This window comes from Puntigrus tetrazona, chromosome 21 (genome assembly GCF_018831695.1).
Source record: "Puntigrus tetrazona isolate hp1 chromosome 21, ASM1883169v1, whole genome shotgun sequence".
NCBI classification, from domain to species: Eukaryota; Metazoa; Chordata; class Actinopteri; order Cypriniformes; family Cyprinidae; genus Puntigrus; species Puntigrus tetrazona.
Genome location: NC_056719.1, coordinates 8158995 through 8182822, shown reverse-complemented (window position 1 = coordinate 8182822; position 23828 = coordinate 8158995). Strand labels below are relative to the sequence as shown.

The 23828-nt window shown below is 37.7% G+C and overlaps 1 protein-coding gene across 5 annotated transcripts; it reads right to left on the bottom strand.

Moving 5' to 3' along the window:
• Nucleotides 1-73: 73 nt before the first annotated feature.
• dixdc1b (DIX domain containing 1b) lies at nt 74-23723 on the bottom strand. 5 transcript variants are annotated; one of them, XM_043221546.1, is made up of 21 exons: nt 23579-23723; nt 17610-17739; nt 17401-17526; nt 17067-17316; nt 16194-16313; nt 7893-7999; nt 7653-7807; nt 7481-7570; nt 7042-7095; nt 6467-6517; nt 6223-6327; nt 6063-6116; nt 5466-5558; nt 3630-3701; nt 3430-3495; nt 3159-3320; nt 3007-3073; nt 2651-2759; nt 2120-2228; nt 1512-1591; nt 74-1433 (listed from the first exon to the last, which is right to left on the bottom strand). In XM_043221546.1, the coding sequence occupies exons 1-21, from the start codon at nt 23609-23611 to the stop codon at nt 1427-1429; spliced, it is 2040 nt and encodes a 679-aa protein (XP_043077481.1). In that variant the 5' UTR covers nt 23612-23723; the 3' UTR covers nt 74-1426. The 5 variants fall into 5 exon arrangements, with proteins under 5 accessions (XP_043077481.1, XP_043077482.1, XP_043077479.1 ...); XM_043221547.1 differs by having other exon boundaries at nt 17610-17736; nt 23579-23704; XM_043221544.1 differs by lacking the exon at nt 23579-23723 and adding an exon at nt 21553-21808.
• Between the last annotated feature and the right edge of the window lie 105 nt (nt 23724-23828).

The following is a 23828-nucleotide window of genomic DNA, read 5'->3' as shown; positions in this document are numbered from 1 at the left end:
GGACCTTTTTTAAATAATGCAAAAAATACTTTTGCATTTAATAAAGCTTATTTAACAAAAAACACACAGTGTATACTGCTTCAAACTGTTTATTTGCAATCCAGATAACGTTCTTCTTTAACCAGCAATGCAACCAGCAGTAATCATGAGTCATGTCACAGTCACCTGCGTCACCATCAGAACGGTTCTTGTTAGCTACAGGCTTCTCTGATGAGAATAATTGTGTGTCTTTTTTGGATACAAAGGGGACATTTTCATATCTTTAAAATATTATTCAGTATTTATAAGACATCATTTATACAGTGTAAAGGCACTATGCCTCGCTCTGTCTCTGAAATATTAACATATTTACATAAATATAAAACAGAACAAAAATACAAAAGGCAAACCCTGGGCACCTCTTTTTCTTAGCAGATTCCAGGCACTTTCCTGTAAACTCAAATCAGTGCAGCTGAACATGATCCGATAGTTAACGTTTGAAAGATAGATCATTGTATTTGAAAGCCTGCAAGTGATAATGCAATTTATCTGTACTACATATTATGTTGTGCTATGTTCAAAATCATGAGCTGTAATTTCACCACATTTATACTACAGTCAAATCTTCAGTGCAGACAAGCATACAAAAAAGACATGCATACAAAAAAAGAAAAGAAAGAAATCATCTCTTTAAATGTTAAAACCAAGGCTTCTTTAAAAAGACGAATTGAATCTTATATCAATCAAGCAAAACACTTTGGTCCTTGGAGAAGTCTTTTTTGCAGAACTTCATAAAGAATGTGTCTAACATATGTCTTAGGGAAAAAAAAAATGTATATATCTCACAGCAAGGCAACAGCAGACGCCCAACTCCTTTCTGCTCTATACTTGCATACTTTTACTGTATAGAGATGCTTTCTTAAGATTCATAACCACATTCACACATGTACTCTTGACAGTCAAGATTACCTACTTCTCTATCCACAGCAAAATCATAGAAATTTTGGTTCATCGAAATCAACAACAACAAAAAAAAAGTACTCTGGCAGAACCTACTTAAAAGTAGGAGAATTGAACAAAAGGCTCCTCCGTCACAGTGAAGAGTTTGTCTGCTAGTAAAGCATTTGTATGGGTGTCTTTTCTATGGCAAGACCTCTAAAAGAGATCTAAAAGAGTTTTCCCATCTTCTGTACAGTTATGTTTGAGTAATACTGGTCTGGACAGGACACAAGATGGGACTTCCTCCATATGGTGATCGTAGCAATGATCTTCCATGTCTTTTCTTGTTCATTCTGCTGTTCAGCTCATGCAGGACAGAGTAAAGGTGGGTTTGACTTTCTTAGGACACTAAATCTCCGTCTTCTGAACACTTTTGAGTGCAAGTCAATGTTTTTTCATTTTGGCACAGACGTCTCCATTTTCTAAGACAGTTTCTTGCTGACTTGTGTTAGGTCCTGTCGAGGAAAATGAAGAGAGTGAGCTTAAATGGTGAGAAACGGATGTGGTAACAGCTGTGTAGATGAATGCAGTACCCTCTTTGCCCATGATCCTCTTCTACCCAGGCCACGATCTTCCCTTCCCAGCCGGGCACCACTGTGTCGTCCTTAAACACCTGGGAGAAGCCATGGGTAGTTTATATGCAAAATTGTAAAAAAAATAAATAAATAATTCTGTATATCTCATGTTGTTCCAAACTTATAAGAAAATTAGTTCATCTTTAGAAATCCAAATGATTGTATATTTGATGAAATCCGAGAGCTTTCTGTTCTCCTTCCATAGTCAGGGCCAAGAAAGATATTAAGATAAGATATTAAAGTAAGGACATTATTAAAATAGTCCATGTAAAATCAGTGATTTAGTCTTAACTTTATATAGCTATTAATAAATTCAGCCAATTTATAAAAATTTGTGCTCCAAAGATGAACAAAGGTATTACAGTTTGTAACGACATGAGGGTAATTAATAACAGAATTTTCATATTTGGGTGGTCTATCCCTTTAAAAGTCACTACTGTTCAAAAAATATTTAAAGACCCTCTTCGTGGCCCTCTAATGGGCCCTGGCCTTGTGTATGAGAAACACTGATTTAGATGCTTGAACGTAATGAGCAAATATCCTGTTGACGGATTATGTGGCAGTACCTCTTCCTTCACAGTGCCAAACTCTGGATCCAGTGCTTTAAAATGGTACCGATAATTGCCTTCCCGATCAACAGCAGCCTTGAAGTCTCGCAGGGTGACCTCCCCAAGTCTGTTGAAATTAGACAATGGAAAATCTTATATAGCACATATGTGTCCCTAGACCACATAAGTCGCATGTGCATGTTTGTAGCAATAGCCAACAATACACTGAATTTCTTTTATGCCATTTTTTAAATAATCATGAAGATATTTTGTAAATTTGCTACCGTAAATATATAAAAACGTCATTTCTGATTAGTAATATGCATTGTTAAGGACTTAATTTGGAAAATTTTAAACGCAATTTTCGTTATATTTAGATTTAGACCCTCAGACTCCAGATTTTCAAATAGCTGTATTTCGTCCAAATATTATTCTATCCTAACAAACTGTGGTCCATGGTAATGTGTCTAAAAGTATATTACATTATATTTACTTAAGGCTAAAGATCCACTCAAGCCACATATACATGTGCAACAGAGTCTGACTGACCTCTTGGGGATGTTGATCATGAATGGCGTGAGTGAGCGGTCAGTGAAGTACAGGACTTTGGTGCATGCTGATGAGTTTAACGCAGGGCTGCTCTGAGAATGAGCCATTTCTGTAAGTGAGCAGAGGAGATTATTCACTTCAGTAGCCACACACCTACTGGGAAACCAGACAAAAGATAGAAATAATATTCCTATTTATTTAAATGGTTATATCATTTCCTGCACTGAGCTGTCCTGTAAGGTGGCTCAGTAGTGCACAATGAAATCTCAACACAACGCATAGGTTGTGCCGTTGCTCGTGTTTGTTGTGTTGTAACTTTTGTTTGTTAATTGCTAATGTGCTAATTGCATGCTCACTTGAAGTAGGAGGCCAGGAGTCTCGATCTGAGTGCGACGCCTTATGTCCTGGAGATTTGCCTCGCGTCTACAAAGAAACAGATTGATTTGAGAACAGGATGATGATCAGGTGCAATAACAGCTGTGTGAGAACGGATAAACATTCATCGTACCCTCCTCTCCTGTTTGTGTCGTGTTTCCAGGTCGTAGAGGCGGTCCATCAGGCTGGATACTCCTTGCTCAAGGGTGTCCAAGGTGTGATGCTGAGGGTCGTGACCCCCAAAGCTATTCCTCAGACTACGGAGAGCATCTCTTACTAACTGCAGCTCCTCAGCCTAAAAGAGACACAATTACATTTCTCTCTCTCTCTCTCTCTCTCTCTCTCTCTCTCTCTCTATTTAATATAAATTAATTGAGGAAAAAAAAGGCTTGAGGCTTATTTACCCCATGGTGTGTTTTTGATGTTGTGACGGGTGGGTGTGAGTAGCCGTTGTTTTGCGAGCCAGGAAGCTGAAACAGACGACAAGGTGACAAGTCTTTACTTGAAAATGTAATAAATAATAATTTAAGCACTAAACATAATCTGCAATGTGCGAAAACAAACAGCTGTGGGGAGAACTGTGTATTATTTATAGGCACGTTACCTCCTCGGTCTCATGGCTCATTAACTCTTTGAGAATACTCTCCTTGTGCTCCAGCTCCCTCTGCAGGCAAGCCTGAGAAACACACAAACATTCTCATTCACACTGAACTGTTCAACTGCAGAAGCCTTCAGTTACATTAAGAGGTAAACAGATTCATTAGGGATCAACAATATTTTTTCCTGCTGGGTTGGGCGGGCCTGTACTTGCCTTAGTGACATTTCTACTTGCAAACTTTTAAATTAAGTTGAAAAAGCATTCACTCTATATGTATGTTTATATGTATGTATATATATATATATATATATATATATATATATATATATATATATATATTCAAAAATTTCTCAACTATAATGTCTCTCCTATCAACCCTCAGGCAGATGGGGGTCTCTGGAACAGCCCATTCTGGTGGTTTGAGTCCTACCTTATCTTTTTTTATAGGTCTTTCAGGGTATCATGGAGGGTGATGTCTCAGAGTCTCATCACCTCAATACTGGAGTGCCTCAGGGCTCAGTACTTGGGCCACTGCTTTTCTCCATCTACATGACATCACTGGGTTCTGTCATTCTGAAGCATGGCTTCTCTTATCACTGCTACGCTGACGACACTCAACTCCATCTCTCCTTTCAACCAGACGATCCCACTGTTTCTGCACGTATTTCTGCGTGCCTAAACGACATCTCAGTCTGGATGAAGGATCATCACCTGCAGTTAAACCTCACAAAAACAGAGCTCCTCGTTTTTCCGCCAATCCCAACATACAGCACAAACTATCTTTTCAGCTAGGCTCGGCTACTGTATCCTCGTCTAGGTCAGCTAGGAACCTTGGAGTGATCATTGACGACCAGCTAACTTTCACTGAGCACATTTCAAAAACTGCTCGATCTTGTAGGTTTGCGCTGTACAACATCAGGAAAATCAGATCGTACTTATCAGAACACGCTACACAGATCCTCGTCCAGGCACTAGTCCTGAGTAGACTTGACTACTGCAACGCCCTCCTTGCTGGCCTCCCAGCCTCTACAACCAGACCTCTTCAGATGGTCCAGAATGCAGCGGCAAGGGTGGTCTTCAACGAACCAAGGAGGGCCCACGTCACACCCCTCTTCATTAGTTTACACTGGCTTCCTATAGATGCCCGCATCAAATTCAAATCCCTGATGCTGGCCTACAGGACAATCACAGGCTCCGCTCCCTCGTACTTACACTCACTAATTGAATCATATGTTCCCTCCAGGTGCCTACGCTCTGCAAACGAAAGGCGTCTTGCAGTGCCTTCACAAAAAGGTGCAAAATCACTCTTGCGCACCTTCACCTGGTCTGTTCCTCGCTGGTGGAACGATCTGCCCGTTACCACTAGGGCAGCAGAGTCACTAGCAATCTTCAAAAACCAACTCAAAACTCATCTTTTTCGTTTGCACTTGACCCAACATTGATAGCACTCTCTTCTTCTTCTCCTGTTCCTTCCTATCCTTTTTCTTGTTTAATAAAAAAAAAAAAAAAAAAAAAAAAAAAAAAAAAAAAAAAAAAAGCCTTGTGTCTGCGTTAGGTAAGACAAGACCCCACTCAAGAGCACTTATGCACTACTGCCCTTTTGCTGATATTAATTTGCTTCTATATGCCTACCTCATTTGTACGTCGCTTTGGATAAAGGCGTCTGCTAAATGACTAAATGTAAATGTAAATGTAAATACTAAATACAAAATGTCCAATAATAACCGAACATTATATAAATCCAGAAATCTAATAACTATCCTGCATTTCCATTCCTATCATGCAGTTCTCCTTCACAGCTAGTTTGGAGTAGAGTCTGCAGGGCTGTGTTTGATGTGGTACCTGCTGGCTGCTGCCGTCTGTCAGCTTGCGAAGTGTCTCATCCAACTTTAGCTGTTGCTGCTGCAGAAGCCGATCCTTTTGGCCCAGTTCTTTCTGTACAGCATAAGGGCAATAAGTTTGAATATATTATAGAAAAAGATATGGTATATCTACCGAAGCTTAATGCTGAAAATCAGCATTTGATTAAAAAAGGCATCCTTTAATATGAGGAATTGCAGAATTTTAAGCAATAATCCATTCTAAATTAAAGTACTAAACTCAAGCTACCCTTTTGTAAAAAAATAACAATAATGAAATAATAATAATAAAAACTAGTAACAATATATTTTAAAACGTATAAAAAACAGATAACAGTTTATTCATTTAGCATTTAAATAATATAATCTTGTGTGTGTATATATATACACACACACACATACAAAAATTTTAATTAAGGTTGCAATAAAACATTAATCACTATATAACAATCAAACTAAAAAACTCTACAATTTATATAAAAACAACTGAAAATGCTAATCAGTAATTAGAGGTCATACTATATATTGTGGAAAAAATGTTTGTAATAAACATTATTATAGTTTGCAAAACAAGACATGCCTTATATTCGCTGAGAAGCCTGTTCCGCTCCTCTAGCTTCCTCTGTAGCTCGGCCTAAGAATAAATATACACACATAATAATTGACAAATGATCTCAGATGTGGTATAGCTGAAACAAAAATAATATGGATATAAAAAGCACAAAAAGACGTCAGCTCACATTTTGTCCCGCCAGCTCGTCTTTGGCCATACCGGTGCGCAGGAGTTCCTGTTTGAGCTGCAGGACTGAGGACTCCTGCACTGCCATACGCTGCTGAAGAGCATCCTGAGTGATGACAGTCAATCAATCTCAACTCGCATATATAACTTGTTCTGCTTTATATCAGTCTGAGACTAATTGAATTCTTGGTAATGTGAGTGTGAGGGTCTTATTTTAAAGACGTGTGGAGGTATGCGAGGCTTACCTTTACTCCCTGCAGGTTGCGAGCCTCCTGTTTGAACCTCAATAGCTCCCTCTACATGTAAATATAACACAAATAAGCAAAATAACTCTAGAGACTTTACAGCATAGATTGGTTATAAAAAAACAACAGGACTTGACAAGATCAGCACATAAATAAGATCTTACAGAACAAACTATCGCAGGGATCATGTATCATCATAAAGTAGTCAAACTAACTAAAATGATACTGAAAACAAATACATTAATACAGTATAGTAGTCTCTTATGCTCACCAAGTCTGCATTTACTACAGTAAAAAAGGTAATAATATTACCATTTAAAATATATTTTTGCTGTTTAATATTTTGTGGATAGTTTTTTTTCAAGGTTCTTAATAAAAGGTTAATAAAAAAAGAACTGCATTAATTTTAAATAGTTTTTTTAACATTATAAATGTTTTTACTGTTTAATGTATCCCTGATTAAAAGCATTTATATTACATATATTGTTTAAATTATTTATACTGCTTCAAAAACTAAATCCTGTATAAATATCTGGTACAAAATGAACGAAACAGTCCAGAACTAAAATACCCACCTTTAGTTCTTGACTCTCCTCCATGCTTTGGTCCAGGCGACTTCGTATTACAACCTGTAGCACCGCAACAGAGGGTTTTTGCTACTTCAAAACAAAACCACCAAAACTACAGCACACGCTAGATTAAATACATAAAGAACAAGTTTACACGATAACCTAATAGTAAAGAAATGGAAGCGAGAAACAGACACTGTAGGAGAGAAGGAGAGAAATGGATACCTGCGTCTCTCCCACAAACAAAGCAAAGTTCACCGTGAGAGTAACATGATCTGCCCTGATAGAGCTTAGTGAAAGAGCAGGAGAGAATGAGAGAGATGGGGGAGAGGGAGGAGGGGCCTAGGAAGTCACATATTATCAAGAGGGAGGGATATGCAGGATATGGAAGAAAAGAGGCCAATTTGGGGTAAAACACAGTCGGGACAGAAATAAAGATACACACCAGTTGCTGCTCCGCATTTTCAACTCCCTCACCCAGACTGAGCGACACCTCCTGCTCATCCTCGGGTAATGAACCGTGGAGAAGGAGAGCCTGTAAAACACGCAAAACCATCTGTTATAAGCCTCTAAAAGCCATTTAAACTAAATTAGGAAATGATGTATGTTAGTGTCACCTGTAGACTAGACACCATTTTCCGTGCCTCCTGCATCTCCCTCTCCAGATGCTCCTGCTGCTCACACAGTTTGTCCTCCCAGGTGTAGCCACCTGCTAGACCATCATGCCCCGAGACAATGGCCTGGTCACACAGGGCCAATTTCACTGTGTCTTCTAATGACAAACCGAGATTGATCATGACAGTTTTATGTGGATGAGACCATCAATGTCCAGCTGACTGATTGAAAGGAATCAATACCTGACTTAATTGTTTTCTCCCTGGACAAGGTGTCTAATAGTCCTGCCTTCACGTCTGATAGGCTGATGGAGTCTTTGGGAGTGTGGGTGGGGCTTGATGAACTGAGGCTGCGGGAAGAATACAAAAACATAATTACTATATACATACATATACATATGTACACTTGTTGATTCTGAACATTTTACTGTTTTTAAATTACATTTAATTAAATACCCTAACAGAACTGTAGATTGTAAATGGAAAATAATTACTAATCCATGCACTCGCAGGAACAATTTGCTACACTGTATGATTTATAAGCGTTTTTGAAAAGTGTCCTGAAAATTCACCTTGTAATACCCATGTCATTATACAAATTCATGTCCTGATTTGTCACAAAAATGAGTGCCCACACAAAAATGTAATTACAATAAATTAAATAAATCAACCAACCAACCAATTCCATAAATTATCATAAAAGTAGTCCATATGCTCTATTTCTGGTCATAGACCGAACATTTTTATGCCTGTGTACACACTCTTCTATGAGTCTGGAACAACATCAGGCTGATTGAATGATTAGAAAAAGTTAATTTTCATTTGAACATCCCCTTTAAATTAATTCTGCTTATTGCAGAATTATCATGAAAGTGTTGCAAAAGTGAGCTAGAATATCACAAAGACGGATGCTTCTGTTGTTATCAGGTGCTGCATCAGTTTTTTTCAGGAAGGCAGAGCTAGATAAAAATAAACAGTCCTGAAGCAAAGGAGGAAAGTGCCTTTTAAAACCAGTTGCCATGGAGACCTTTTGCAGATATGAGCAGCAAAGTCTGTCAGGATCTGCTCTTGTGTTTGATCTGATGCCCTATCAATAATGCACCATTAATCCATTTCAAAGACGCAGGATCATGAGCCAATGTCTTTCATGCATGAAAATTATAACACCTTCAGTTTGAATTTTTCAGTACAACATTTCTGTATAGATGTCAAACATATGTTTTAAAATATAGGGTATTAAAAATACAGTCTCTAGAATGACTCATTTGCTTAAAAAAAAAAAACTCAAATAGACTGTAAAAGCAAATCACATGACCTAAGGTTAAATGCGTGTCTCTTGAGAGGACATGATTGTTTTAAGCAAAGAAAATATTTAATTTAGGTCTTTTTTCACACATGAACATTGATCAACGCACATATAAAGAGCAAAACCAAATACTGTAAAAATAGGGTTGCAAAAAGGTAAAGAGTTTCCAGAAACTTAGAAACTTGGGAAAGGAAATGTTCCACTCCTTTGCAACCCTATATAAAATAGAAACTTTTCCATACTTGTGCATCAAACAAGCACATTTACATTAACATTTCCCATATTTACATTTTTTATTTTATGCCAGTCCTAGTCTATGGAACAAATTACCAGCCTCTATTCGAGCTGCACAATCGCTTTAAGCTGCACACCAGTATTTAAATACCTCCTTAAAAACACCTTCTGTCAATACTTTCATGTAGCCATTCAGTTGTATTGTTATATTGTGTTTTTTTATTTGTTTTATTTTAGTTGGATTGCACAGCATTTTGGAAAAAAATTCTTCATGCATATTCAAATTGATCATGTGCATCTGCAGCGCTGACTAACAGAAAGCTGCTTTTTTTTATATATCTTTTTTTTTTAAATGAAAGTTATGTATTTGTAAGAAGGAAATTGTGAAAACTATGAACAAAGAGTATATTTCTGTTAGTTTCAGTTTTCCTGGACAAAAGTAAAGGCTTGACACCACAATGTCTTTTAAGCCCTGAAGTGAAGGACATGGATCTAAACTCAGCTCATGATGGGCCAGTCCGTGAAGGGACAGCAAACACTTGCAGCTCCAGTATCCTCACCCACTCTCAGTCTGCTATCCTGATGCATGCAAATTTAAACCCTCCCACATCAATTGTCCTCCAAATCCAAGTCACAAAAATAAAAGCACAGTTCTGCACCCTTTGACAAAAATGACCTTCAGAATGAACAGAGTGTGACGATGCAGGCATTATCAATATTGGACTTATAAATTGAGAAATAAATCCCATCCACCTCATTGGTTCCATTCAGTTACAGTGACATTTCCACCAACACATAGATTGAATGGATCCCGCTTGGGTGACCTTTGGAGGATGCATGTTTATTTTCAGACAGATTAAGGCCTGGGGTTTCTTCATGCCAATTGTCATTGTGTGGATCTGGTGCAGTGCTTCAATAAAAAAAAACAAAACTCTGTAAATGATTTATGTTCTATGTTTGATGGATGAAGACAAAATACCAAGGCTGAACTGCTTTGTCGTTTTAACAAAGCAACAATGCTTCTTCTGGAAAGAAACAGAGTGCTTGTTGTTGTCTTTTCTTTTTTTTGTTTAGTGTGTATGTTGTGCTGGCTCTCATTGTCCTAATCCAGGCTGCGGGCCGCAGAGATCCTGAAAGAGGCGGCCCGTCGCACTCCACATTACTCTCTTTGTTTTATTTTTCTCACGTTGTGGGGAGGGGGAACTAAGGGGACTGTTCTCTTTCAAAACCAAATCCAGAACCCCCTCCTGTTTGTGACCCACTCAGACACTAAAGACCCTTACTTATTCAGTTCAGTTTCCACCATTTCATTCTTCTTTCAGTGCTGTGTTTGCCAAAGGAAAACACAATTAATAGATGGACACTGTGAACTGAACTGAAACTCGTGATCTAAACTAAAATGGAAAAACCCCTCACTGAGTTTTGTACTGATTTTGAACCACTGGTCTAAAAACAAGTCTCTATGAACAATGTGCATATTGATGTGAAATCTACAAATATACAACATAAGACTTAAGTAGAGGGTGTATTAAACGAGAGTACCAGTTCTAGGATGGTTGCCAGGGTGTTGCTAAGTGTCTGTTAAGGAACTTTTTAGTGTCTACCTGTGTGGTTTGGAAGGTGTCTCTTTTATTATTTAATGGCTTATCTCCAATTTTCTACAATATTCTGATCCATAGATTTGGCTCAAGTCGTTCTAATGCACATTACTGTTTGATTGTTTGGGGTCAGAAAGATGGGTGTTAGATGACATTGATATGTAAAATTAGCAGACATGAACATGCATAGTTAAATACAAAACAGATACCTGAAAATATGGTACCAATATATTGTGCATCCCTTATTGCCCTTATTGGCTCTTCCAGCATCGGTAATGCAGGTGGATGGCAGCCATTATTCTGAAGCTTCATAAATCAAAAATATATCCGAAAGCACTGTGACGTAAAACTAAACTATATGTCTTCGGGGGTTGGATGGGTTATCACATGTCCTCTGAAGCAACTCGATGGGTTTTTGTGACAAAAATATTTCTAATTATAACAAAAATAACTGACTGACAGAATGAGCACTGAGTTCTGTCCTCTTGGCTGACCTATAACTCAAAGTATGACGCAACATATGTACATCGAGTCAGAAGACAGCCAAGAAGCCAGAACTCAGCACTTTTCTATGGAAGTCAGTGGGGTCCAACATCTCTTTGGTTTTTCAAAATATCTTCTTTTGTTTTCGACATAAGAAAGAAACTTAAACAGGTTTGTACGACATGACGGTGAGTAAATGATGACTGAATTTTTAAGTGTCCAAGCATGATTTCTATAAAGGAAGCCAATGCAAAAGGATAACAATATTGACATCCACAATTTATTTTAAGTAGAACAGATTGTCAGTGTTTTTAACACATCATTCGGAAAAAGAGTCATTCTGAAAGTGATTCCAATGATATCGTTCCCCTGTGTTGTTAGTGAGAACTGGCATTTAGATGTCAAAAACCATCAGATTCAGTGTATGATTTAACTAGCTGCCCAGAGGACATGAAAACTAACACATTCAGCACTGTACAGCGAAGGCATTTCAAATGGCCTTGAAGTGTACAATATCAGCAATTGCTGTTGCTGAAACATCCTTTATCCACAGCAAAGATGGATGGAAAACGACAGCTAGAGAATGACTGACTGATTCCACTGGGACGGTATCAAAGCGAATCCACAAAGCGTTCTTCTAGTTATAAATAAAGATCCGCTAAGGCTGTTTTCTCTGGATGAAACACAAGCCTGGGCTGAGATCCTTTCTATGCAAAGTATTCTCACCATTCTTTTTGAAATGCAAAACAAAAAGAAACAAGTAAAATGTGCTCCATTTTTCATAAGCTGCTGCAGCATGCACTGACTGGGTTTTATATAACCACTGATTGAATGCAATGGGAACATACAGAACTGTTGCTGTATGGTGAAGCCTGATCTGATGATTCAGTCTGCCTACAGAATCCCAGCAGTAACCCAATAATCTCTTTAACAGAGCTCCCTGTGATCCTCCCAAAACGTCTTCTCCCATGATAAAATATTACCGGATCTCAGAACCATTTCTCACATCTCCCACACACTCGCATATCAAACCGCAAAAATGACCAACAAGTGGTCCAACGCAAATAAACTTGAGATCTGCTCTGAGATTCTCACATGAGATTAGTCAGTCTGAAGGGTCATTAGATGATTCTCATGAGAGCTCATCAGACAACTGTCACAGACCCAGAAGTCATTTGGTGGGATGGCAGGAAGCTCATTAAAGTGTATTTATGCTTCAGCATCAATAATTGGGCACAGGAACCTGTGTTATTTAAAGAAAAAGGTCAGCTGATGCAAAACATCAACATAACGGAAATTCTCGGCTGCCAGGGTGAGAGTTCGGGAATTATTTCACATCTGGGAGGCTGTTTTGGAGAGAAAAGGCTGAGCAGACATATCCGGCATTCTTTGCACTGTTGTAAGGAAAACAAACAGCTTTATAACAAAACAAGAGAGGAATATTCTTCCAATATTTCTTATCAAATCCACATGCATTCAAGTCATTTCAAAGTGAAATATTGTCAGTGAAACGTCAACGGCAGATGCCAATGACACAAAATTTGTTGCTAGAGCACCGCACGGGTGGCACTGACATACAGTAGAGAAAATGATTCAAAATCTTGTATGTGACATATAGTAGAGAAGTAAACTGGGTCATATCCTCTGAAGAAGTCACAGCTGTCATTCACAGCCAGACAATAACAAACAGGCGGATTCTAACTGACAACCATTAAATCGCTGGAAGTCAGCAAGTCGCTGTACTGGCGGCTTCTAGAAAACGTTCCTGCTGTATCGGTGAATCATGCGTTTGCTAAGAATTTGCATAAAGTTGAACCCTTCACAATGTTATCACATCATTAATGGTCTATGTAGCTCACATCCCCTCAGTCTGCCAACTCTCCTAATTAATTCATTTTGAAAATCTTGAAATGTTTACTGAGAAGCCCCAAAAAGTATGCTAAATCAACTTTACTAAAAAAATACTAAAAACACTTGTAAACTTGCTTTTCATAGAACTATCAACTGTTAAGTGTTTATTAAAGGGATAATTCACCCCCAAAATAACAATTCTATCATTATTTACTCACGCTCACGTTGTTACAAACCTATGTTCTGCAGAACATGAAAGAAGATGTCTTGTATATATCTTTATGTTCCACAAAAAAAAAGTATTTTGCAATGACAGAATTGTCATTTTTAAGGGAACTATTCCTTTGAAACAAATATGCTTTGATAGAATCTTACCATTTGATTTGTTTGGCTCCCATTTTGGTTCTAGAGTTTCTAGCCCTCTGCACCACGTTTATTCATCCATAGACCATAAGGAAGTCTAGACATCAGCATCGTTCTTACAGACAACTTCTTTAGAGTCCTGTCTCAGCATGCAGTGTCTACAGCATTGCCACCGGTTTGCTAACTAGCTCCTCTTGATCACCATGCCTGGAACTGACAGCGGATCCTATCTGTGAGTTCAAAGCCTCTTCAGATACACCCGACGTTGTCCATATGGAAATCCTGTTTTCAATCCGTCCACGGTGACAGGAGAGAGCGGCACTGCACTGTCACCAAGGCAGCTGCATCCTACCTCCCTTCTCTCTCCGGCTGGGAGTTGGGCTAATTATTCCTCTTTCCAGTTCAACCTGTTCAAAGACGACTCCTTCACTTCATAAAGCTCTCCATTGCTGAGATCTGCATGTCCCTGTCTAGTTCTCGCGCTCCCACCCTCCCTCACTAGCTCCTCTTTTTCTGTGCGGAGATGTTAGACTCAGTCCGGCCTTCCTCTTTTTACCCTCCCCCTCCAGCCCTCCCTCTATTTCGTCTTCTCTCTCTGTCCTGCCTCTCTCCCCATCTGTTAGGACCGGTATTTTGACAGAGGGGGGGCTGGTACCGGACTGTCTGGCTTGTAGGTGGGCACAGATCGGCTCAGTTCTGATTTCCAAACATTTTTACTATCAAATTGCTATAATTATATACATGATTAACCAACATACAATTGAGTATATGATTCAAAAGTTTGGGGTGAAATTTTTAAAATGTTTTTTAGATTTTGCAGAAATCATTTTAAGGGCAGAGACGCTGCAGTCAAAAACCCTGTTTTTCATGCACCTGTCAAATGTGAGATTATGGGCTTTTTGGTTTTTCGTAAAAAAAAAAGTTTCAGACTAGTGGAAAGAAAACATCCAAAAGATCTTTTATAGAACTATCGATTTGTAGTAATAGAATTCAATTATAACTTGTTTCCCTGTCTATATCCTAAAGGTTTTCATATATAATTTGCTTATATTCAACAAAAAATGTTTGACTCTAATATGTCAAAAAAATTTCATACAGTGTTTAGATGTTTGTTCTAGAAAGGTATGCAAATTAGAGCATTATTAAAGCATATTTCATTAAATAATGCCTCGTTTGCATATTTAAACTTAATATAGAAAACTTGTGATATAAAAATGTTTGCAATTATCAATGTAATCAATCAACTAGACAAGTAAGATTTTTTTTTTAAAGTTTTTTTTTTACTCTATTTACCTGTAGTGTCTCGCCTTAAAATGCTATTTTGGTTCTCAAGAAACAATTTCGAAAACAGCTGCTGCTTAATATTTCTGTGACAACCACAATACACTTTTAGATTTACTTGATGAATAGAAATTTCTTGCCTTTATTGTACATTTTACTCTTTACAAATTAATAGTTCTTTCCTGAATAAAAAGTTTTTCTTTCAGAGGAAAGGGGCATTATTTTTTGCCCATATTAGCCAAAACTATTTAATTATGAGTTTAGAGGTTCATTTAAATTTTTGTACATATTGTTTTATTAAAAATAAAAAAAAACAATTGTGCATTATAAATTCCTTGGGCTACTGGTAGATTTTGTAAATGATTCTGCAGACACAGATCAGCGTAGCTCATATATTTGTCTGTCACTACTATTTAATAAATGGAACTGTCAAAAGATAATGAAATAATACTGTGGTAAAATGAATGGAATGATTGTGACATTGTAATCTTGAACGAGTGTCACTCATGTAAGCTCACATCAAAAGCCGGCACATTACCACTGCAACACCTCTGAGAGAAAGGAAATCTAAAATGATCTCTGCAGAAATCAAAAAAAAGTAAAAAGCTGCCTATTATGGCAGACTAATCTGTTCTGTGTAGATGGATTGCAGAGATATCAGAAATACCTACCTCATAAGGAAAATAAAGAAGAAAAATGTGCAGAGAAACAATATTTTGATATTTTCAGTCATTCTTCTTAAAACCTATACATTAAACGGTCAATATAAACGTCTGAATGATTTATTAAAGCATTTGAGTTTAAGCATTACCCGAATGTAGCTTTCTAGATCTGCCAAGTTATCACCGATCCAAGTGCCTCTTTACAAGTCACTGACCTGACAGTGTCCTAGAATGCTTTCTTACATAACATTTTTAAAGACATTTACATACATCTCCAAAACCAGTATTAACGACTAAGCGTACAAATGGTGTTCTTTTTGGACAATCAGCTGCTGAACAACCATTAAATCGCTGAATCAGCTCCTCCGGATAAAATCACAGCATGTCCCACATAAAAGAACAGTCACACATTTTTTGGTTTTCGGTGGCAAAGCATGATGATGCCTTAAAGAAAGCCTGTGGGCAGGAACATCTCAGGCCTTACAAAACAAGCAATGAGAAAATCCTCGTGACAGCCTCCTCCAGCCTATCTATGTGGTCTCCTCTCATAAAAGCAGAATAAAGAAGAGGGGTTGTGATAACTTGTTTGTGTATATTTTGTAACTAAGAGACGAGAATGCTGGGAAGCCGGTTGGTTTTTACAAAACCAAAGCAAATTATTTACAGCTAAACGTATTGTCGATGTACATGGTTTCACTAATGCTTTGCTCCAATAATAATTAACTACTAGGTCTTAAATATTAGCGTTGAAATTTTTTTTATTTACCCAGCAGATCTTGCTCCCGTCTCCTCTTCAATTGTCCCTCTCTGGCCCTCATACTGCTGAACCAATGCTCGGACACTCCAGCAGGGGTTGTCACTGTCCTCTTCACCACTGCAGCCACGACTAAAAGCAAAAAATACCGTGAGATTAGAAACTGTAAAAAGCTGTTTCAAGTATGTATGATCCATTTATTTGTACACTAAACAACTTTCTCTGAATATATATTTTTAATCATTTTAAGGGCACGCTAATTATTGCTGAGGTGACATCAAATCTTAAGTTGTGGATGAAACATATGCTTAGATCTGGAGATCTGATTATCCATATGCTACCTCTCAACTGAGCTGCAACTCCTAATTACAGCAGCAAGAGGGCAATGATTAATCCGTTTTATTTTGTCATTGTTTTTTATTAGGTCACTTCATTTATTCTTTGAAACACAAAAGGGGGACTATTAGCACTAATATTTCAAATCAAAGAGACCGGAATTTATGTTTTCACTGATAACATGATAACACAGTTTGGGGAACTGAATCAACTAATTCTTAAGAAAGATCAAAATCGTCTGATTTTTTTGTGACTAAGCGACTAACAACATTCTGGTTGACCAAGCCTATTCTGGTCGACTAACCATCAGTCAGGGGGCAGATCTACTAATCTCTGTACGACAGAGTGGAGTTTCAGCTAGTTGACGTAAGATATAGGTATAGCGAGAATGTGCTAGTGAGTAAATCGTGGGGTAATTTGAATTTTTGGGTGAATTATCCCATAAAATGAGAAGGAGACTTAAAAATAGCTACTCATGGAAGTAGGCATTTACAAAACTCTTTTAAAGGAGGTGCAGGATATGAAATTAAAAAATGAAGCTACATGTACCTCCATTCTTGCCTTAGATGAAAAATGGAGCGGCCAGGGCGAGAAGCATCCTGCCTGGCTGCTGCCAGTGCTGCTGCTGCATTCTGGGCCATGGCCATGGTGGAATGAGGTCTGTGATTGGCCGAGGAGCCAGTGGAACTCCTGCCAATGCCAGCTCCAGCTCTGTGACTGGCTGATGCAGAGGGTTTAAAATGTGCAGCTAGAGCGAGGATGAGCCTCATGGCGGATTTGAGGTTCCCCTCCACAATGTCTTTGAGTACAAAGAGAAAGAGGAGATTTTGAATAAGCAGTTTCATCAGCTTAACCATGATTAAAAGCCTTCTTTGTAACTCACCCCTGGCAGACGTTTGTGGCATTCTGATCCGTTTGGATGACACAAACTGCAGAACCTTCTCCACATTCTGCTTCTTCTCCTGGTCATCACGTGGCACATAATGAATGCCATCCAGCAGCTCCCCAGCTTGCCAAATATATAAAACACATCTCAATACAATGCCGTATTATACAGTCCTGCAATAATTAGAATTGAATTTACAGGCTTACCCACTATCTCAATGAGGTGTGCTAGAACCACACCATCTCTGAGATCCTGTCGTAGATCACTCACAGGTTTTAGTCCGGGCTTCTTCCTCAGCTGTGCATTAACCCAAGACACATAGGCAGCCAGTTGCTGCTAGAAAAACAAATATTTCATACAGGTAAGTGCAAACTTACTATTTGAATATATTTAATATTTTTAGCAGTTACTACTTCAGTAGTATGATCCTTCAGAAATTGTTCTAATATGCTGATTTGGTGCTCAGGAAACATTTCTCTTTATCAATGTTGAAAACAACTGTGCTACTAAATATTTTTCTGGAAACTATAATACATTTTATTTCAGGATTCTTTGAGTGGAAAGTTCAAAAGAGTAACACCGATCAACGTCATTATGTTTATTCTTATAATCAGCTGAATGTATCTTTGCTGAATTAAAGCATTTAAAAATCTTACTAATGCCAAACTTATTTTTAAAAAGGAGTGTATATAAATAAGCATGTATTAAAAACCAGATGACAATTATATATCTGCAACTTCCACCTTTTCCCTTTAATTACTGATGATTCCAAAACTGATCCCATTTTTGCAATTTAAACAAAACCTCATCTACTCTACAGTATAGGTTTATTTTCCTCAGGCCCAGCCTAAGCACAAATCAGTGGAGTCTCAATGGAGCCAATGACTCTAGTGCCGCTAAACTGCATACCTCCCCAGTTATCATTAGTGCTGACGGTCCTGGTGGAGAGGTTATGCAGGATATGCCTGTGTTGATACCCACTAGGATACCCGTTGTCAAAAGAAATTTCTGCCTCAGTGCTCAAGATGCACCTGCTTTGACAGAACAAGTCCCTCCTCATTCACCCCGGCTGGTCAGCATCACCCGGGTTCAACGGAGTGGATTAGTCTGACTTGCACTTTCTCTGCCCTGTCACAAAAGGACAGCTTAACTCCCCACGTTCACGCTTCCTCTTCAGCAAATACATGTAGGAACACATAAAGACAGCGGTGAGGTTTGCTGCAGTACTACCCTCTGGCAAAAATGAGGTTTTTTTAAATGCTGAAGAATGTGGGATGCAGAAAAAAATACAGCATGTAGAAACAGCATTTACTTATTTAGACTAAACGAGTCCAGTACGTTAGAGGAAAATCTTGTTCACAAAATTGACATGCTATTCACAGATTCTTGATTTGATTATTCGTTCCAATATCAGTGTAATTGCGATTTAATCATTTGTTATAATATAGTAAACTATACTATCTGAACTGAACCGAGCGGGACGATGACGTCAATGAATCAATGATGAAACATTTACTGTTGCCTTCTAGCATTATAGACACACTATTTTCCTGTTAAATAATGTAAAGACTGTGTAAAACACAATCTGCATTGTAAAAGTGCTATAAACCAGAATAACTGATCCATTAAAAAAAAAAAATACGGTAAATAAAGTCGGTGATCACTTTTTTTTTTATTTCCTGACCAATAAGAATTATCATATTATAGTTCAGAGTTTAATGCAGTCATAAGGACTAATTTTGTGATGCTTCCTCCTCCTTTTTGAAGTCTAAAGGTTATTCATTTAAAGATAAAAGTAGATGTTCATGTTTCTTTTTGGGAGGAAACATTTTTAATTATGGAGTAAATGAAGCAAAAAAATGTAAGTTTTTGATAAACTACTCTTTTAAACAATTCTCATATATATAATACACTATTTAGTAAGATCAGTAGTATTATGATTTTTGCAAATTCTAAAATGACATTTGTTAATGCAGTAACAAGTTATTTTTCAAATAACTGATGTATATAACTATTCATCAAAAATGTCATGTATCACAGCTTCCACAAAATATTAAGTAGCACAAGAGTCTTCGAAAAATTGATCATGATAAGCATCTATCTTGAGCATCAAATCAGCATAAAAGAATATAATAAGACTTCTGTAAAAAACATTTCAAAACCTTATTGACCCCTAAACATTTGAATTAAACTAAACAGTCATTTGTGACTTCAAGAGTCACACCTCGACAAAACACAGTCTCCTATTAATCTGGATGAAAACCTTTCCTGGGTTGTGAATGTGTAGTTCACATCAAATACCAACACAAGCACCGTCAGGTAAAACACCAAAGTAAAGAAAACAAAACGAGCTCTGCATGTTTTTCACGAGGGCTTCCATGCACAGCAGCATTTATTGATTTGCCACATGGTGGGCTGACTAGCACAATGCAAGCTCTGTCTGAAGCAAATCTGTCTCACTTCAATTTAACAGTGGCCCAGAGTGACAGGCTTCCCAGTGAGAACAGCTAACACCGAGAGCTTTCAGCACAGATGCACTGTAAGATGCTGACCGTGCTGTAAAACTGGAAGGTAGTAATAGTCCTGCGCAGCCAGCTGCACAAATGAGCACACGGTGACCCGACAGAGCGATACATCTCCATCAATGGAGCCTGCCGTTCTGCTGTGTTCTCGCCTTATATTCTATGTGGACTTGAAATATCTGTAGAGACTAAGACAGTTGGAATTCATAACAAAAAATCAATGATGGTTTGAGAACAGCGCTTGACGGTTTAATGGTTACAGCCGAAGGGCAGGCAGATGTAGAAGCACTCAGTCTTAGGTAACATCAGTAGGGAAAAGTCTGATGGTAGTGCACATGGTTATTGAAATGGCATAATATGTTTAACACCTCCTCCCACACTTATCACCATTTCAAAGTGCATGATGTAGTAATTTCCACAGATTAAAAGAACTTTAACACTTATTCAGAGCTAGTTTCTGCATTAAAAACTATCACATTATTCTAAATTTTAAAAATATAAAGTAATCGAGCACTACACTAATCTTTATAAGTATATCAAAGTAAGCAGAATAGAGAATACATGTATAGCACAATGTGCCTCAAAGCCCAGCTCGCTCCCCAAAAATGCTGTCAAGGTTGGCAGCTCACTAAACAAAATATGATTTTTCATTAGTAGGCCTGTGCATAACATAGTTTAACAGCCGTCAAGTCCATTCTTTTCTCTGTCTGACTGACATTTACTGCTAACAAACAACTGAAATGATAACTTTTATTGTGCAAACTGTGATGTATATATGGCATAATTTAAAGCTTACTGTTTTTATTTATGATTTTACGTTACCACTTCCTATCAAGACTTCCATTGGCATTACTACTAACAAACCACTAAAATTATTAATAAACTTATCTATGGCATAATATACAGCTTACAGCTACATATGCAAAACATTATTTTCAAAGCGTTACCTCTGTAATCGTCATTTCCACGTGAATGCATTCACGCACCAAATACATCATATAAACCCGTAAGTGTATGTGCAGCAGTCTCTGTCGATTCAGGATTAATAGGATTGTGTCCCCCATTGTTTATTAGCTGCCAGGACAATCCTTCTTTCTGATTAGAAGTCTTAAGGACTGCTATTGACATTATACCGCTAATATTATCATTTCTGCTGTGCAAATCATTCTATACGTGCCATATTTTGATAACAGACTATTTTTATTCGTACATTATTTTCAAAGCTTTTACCAAAACGCATTTATATCATTATTAATTATAAATATACAGACTTTACAGTAGGCCTACGTATGCCAACGCATGTTACATATGCAGATCAAGTATTTTAGTCCGCATGTGCTCTATGAATTTGCAGCTGTTAAACAAAAAACAACGACTGTACACAAACTTGACTTTAGTGCATGAAATACTACATTCAAAAGAGCCCGTGTATCCGTTGTTATACAGCAGCTGCTCGCAGAAGATGCAAACAATACAACGCCGTCGGAGTTTCTTGCGTAAAACGCTTCATAAGTTGCGACAGCTACCGGTTTTAACTTTTTAGTGAGCCTGGACTTAACAGAACCTACACGTGAAACGAGCAATGCACACGTAAACGGACATGAGGGTTCGGGTCGGAGTTCGGTACCTCGTTAGGACCCTCCTGCAGCACGTCAAGCAGATTTCCTTTAGACAGGGATGCGATCATTCTTCCGACTTCTCATCAAGGTGAGAGCAGCGCGGGTGGAAAATGTTAACGTCCTTTGTCAGCGAGAGCGTTTTAACCGCATATCGGAGGAACCGGGGTAAACAAAGGAAACTACAGAAAACACCTCGACCACGGCGATGGCCATATGTGCCACCCCGTTAGCTCGCTAGACCTGAAACAGGATACGAGGTGGACGCGGATGGGGAGAGAGGTAACGCGCATGCGTCCGCAGCAGCTGGTGCCGCACGGTCGTTATGGCGACGCTTCAGCTTTCTGTCTCTAGCTTCTGCGTTGAAAAGTACACTGGTCTGGGACCGTAAATGCACATTAGGTGATATAATTGAAATTATTGAAATCCTTTTAAGTTACATGCATCTTTTTGAACGCAGAGCATATGTGCTCTAGCCTGTATAATCACACACTGCTGTTCCTGATTGTTCAAACCAACAATACACCACAATGTGTGAAATCAAAAAATTGTGTACGAAGCTTACTCTGGCTCCATTGTGTACAGCCCCATTAGACCACATCCTTCCTGCCTGCCTCATGCTTCCTGCTTCTGCCTCGACACTTTTTATATATAACAACTATAACAATTAGCTATAACTATTAACTATATATATATATATTACACTGAGTTAAAGAAACACAGAGGCTACCTCTATAATTAGGGCATGTTTTGTCTATTATTTTATTCATTTAAATATTCTTTATATTAAATGCGTCTCCCCCTGCTGTAAGAACTACAGCCCAGAAGCAAAAAACAGTTCTAAATAGCCAGTAATGATAATAATAACAAATAATGGTATTTGGATTGTCATAATGTATTTTATTAAATACAATATTAATAAAAAAAATATCGTATTAAATGTTTTAAATCATAAGTTTTTTAAATTATGAATTAAAATGATCAGATCACGAAAATTAAAAAAGCAAATGATCAGTTATATGAACCTATAACAGATTGAACAACAACAAAAATATAATTTCATTTTAAATGATAAAAACAAAACAATAATACCATTATTATTATTCTTATTAATGATTATTATTAGTATTAAAACAACAACAGCAATAATAATAATAATAAAGTATTATTAATATTTAGAAGTATTTATTTAATTTTTTAAACCTTATTAATGGGATTAAAACATCGAATACCTTGTATTTTGTGTGTAAATGCATTCATGCCTCATACACAGCATATACACCTATATTTGTGTGGTATTACACAGACTTCAAATAAATGCAGCTTCTGTGTACTGGCGTGCACAAACACCACCATCATTTATTTCAAACATATTTATTATATTTTATATTTTATCAAATGCATTATAATAGCAGATCATCTAAACTATATTTGCAGACAGTTAAATGAGCTCTACTAAGTTGACTGGTAAAATTGATTTTTTTTTTTTTTTTTGTTATTTGTAGCAAACAGTAATTTACTGCCGTTTTTTAACAGAGGCTCATTTGAGTAATCGGTTCAATATGCATTTGCAATTCAAATCTTAATAGACCCCCTAAAATGCATTGTGGCTCATATATAGCACATTTCAGGCTGAACTCCTTTAGGATTACACCTGTCTTCCACTTCCGAGTTTTATCACACTCACAGATTTCTCCGCAGATGGCGAATGCAGCGTTTTGATGATCTACGGAGCGATAAACGTTTACGTGTTTTGATTTGTTTGCTCCTTATGTTACGAACCGGTTGGAAAATCGAGGACGGGAAAAATCACTCAAGTCCCTCTCAGAGATTTTCATCGCTTTCGCTTCAAAGGCTTCACTTAAACGGTTCATTCCGACTGAACATGGCGAGAAGAAATATTACTTAACGTTACTGAAACTTGTAAAACAAACGGGCTTGTTAAACACATTCCTCAGCAGCCCCCGAACACGTTAAAATTAGCGTTAGCATTCATAACGTTACCGTAAACCGGTGTTTTACGTTTAAGCGACCTACCTTAGGTTTCTCCCGCTTTCTTGACGATATCATTAGTGATTTAGGTAATCAACGTTCATGTAAATATAGTTATACATTTCCACCAGTAGAAAGTAAATCAGAGTAGCAGACTTCTGACTCTGCAGCGGTCATTGTTTCTATGGTTACCAGAAACAGAAGCACGTGCGCCGAACAGCCATTGGTTTAAATCTGGATTGACATTAAAATGGCTGCAAAATTATTAGTGCGAATGTTTTGAATCGTCCCTGTA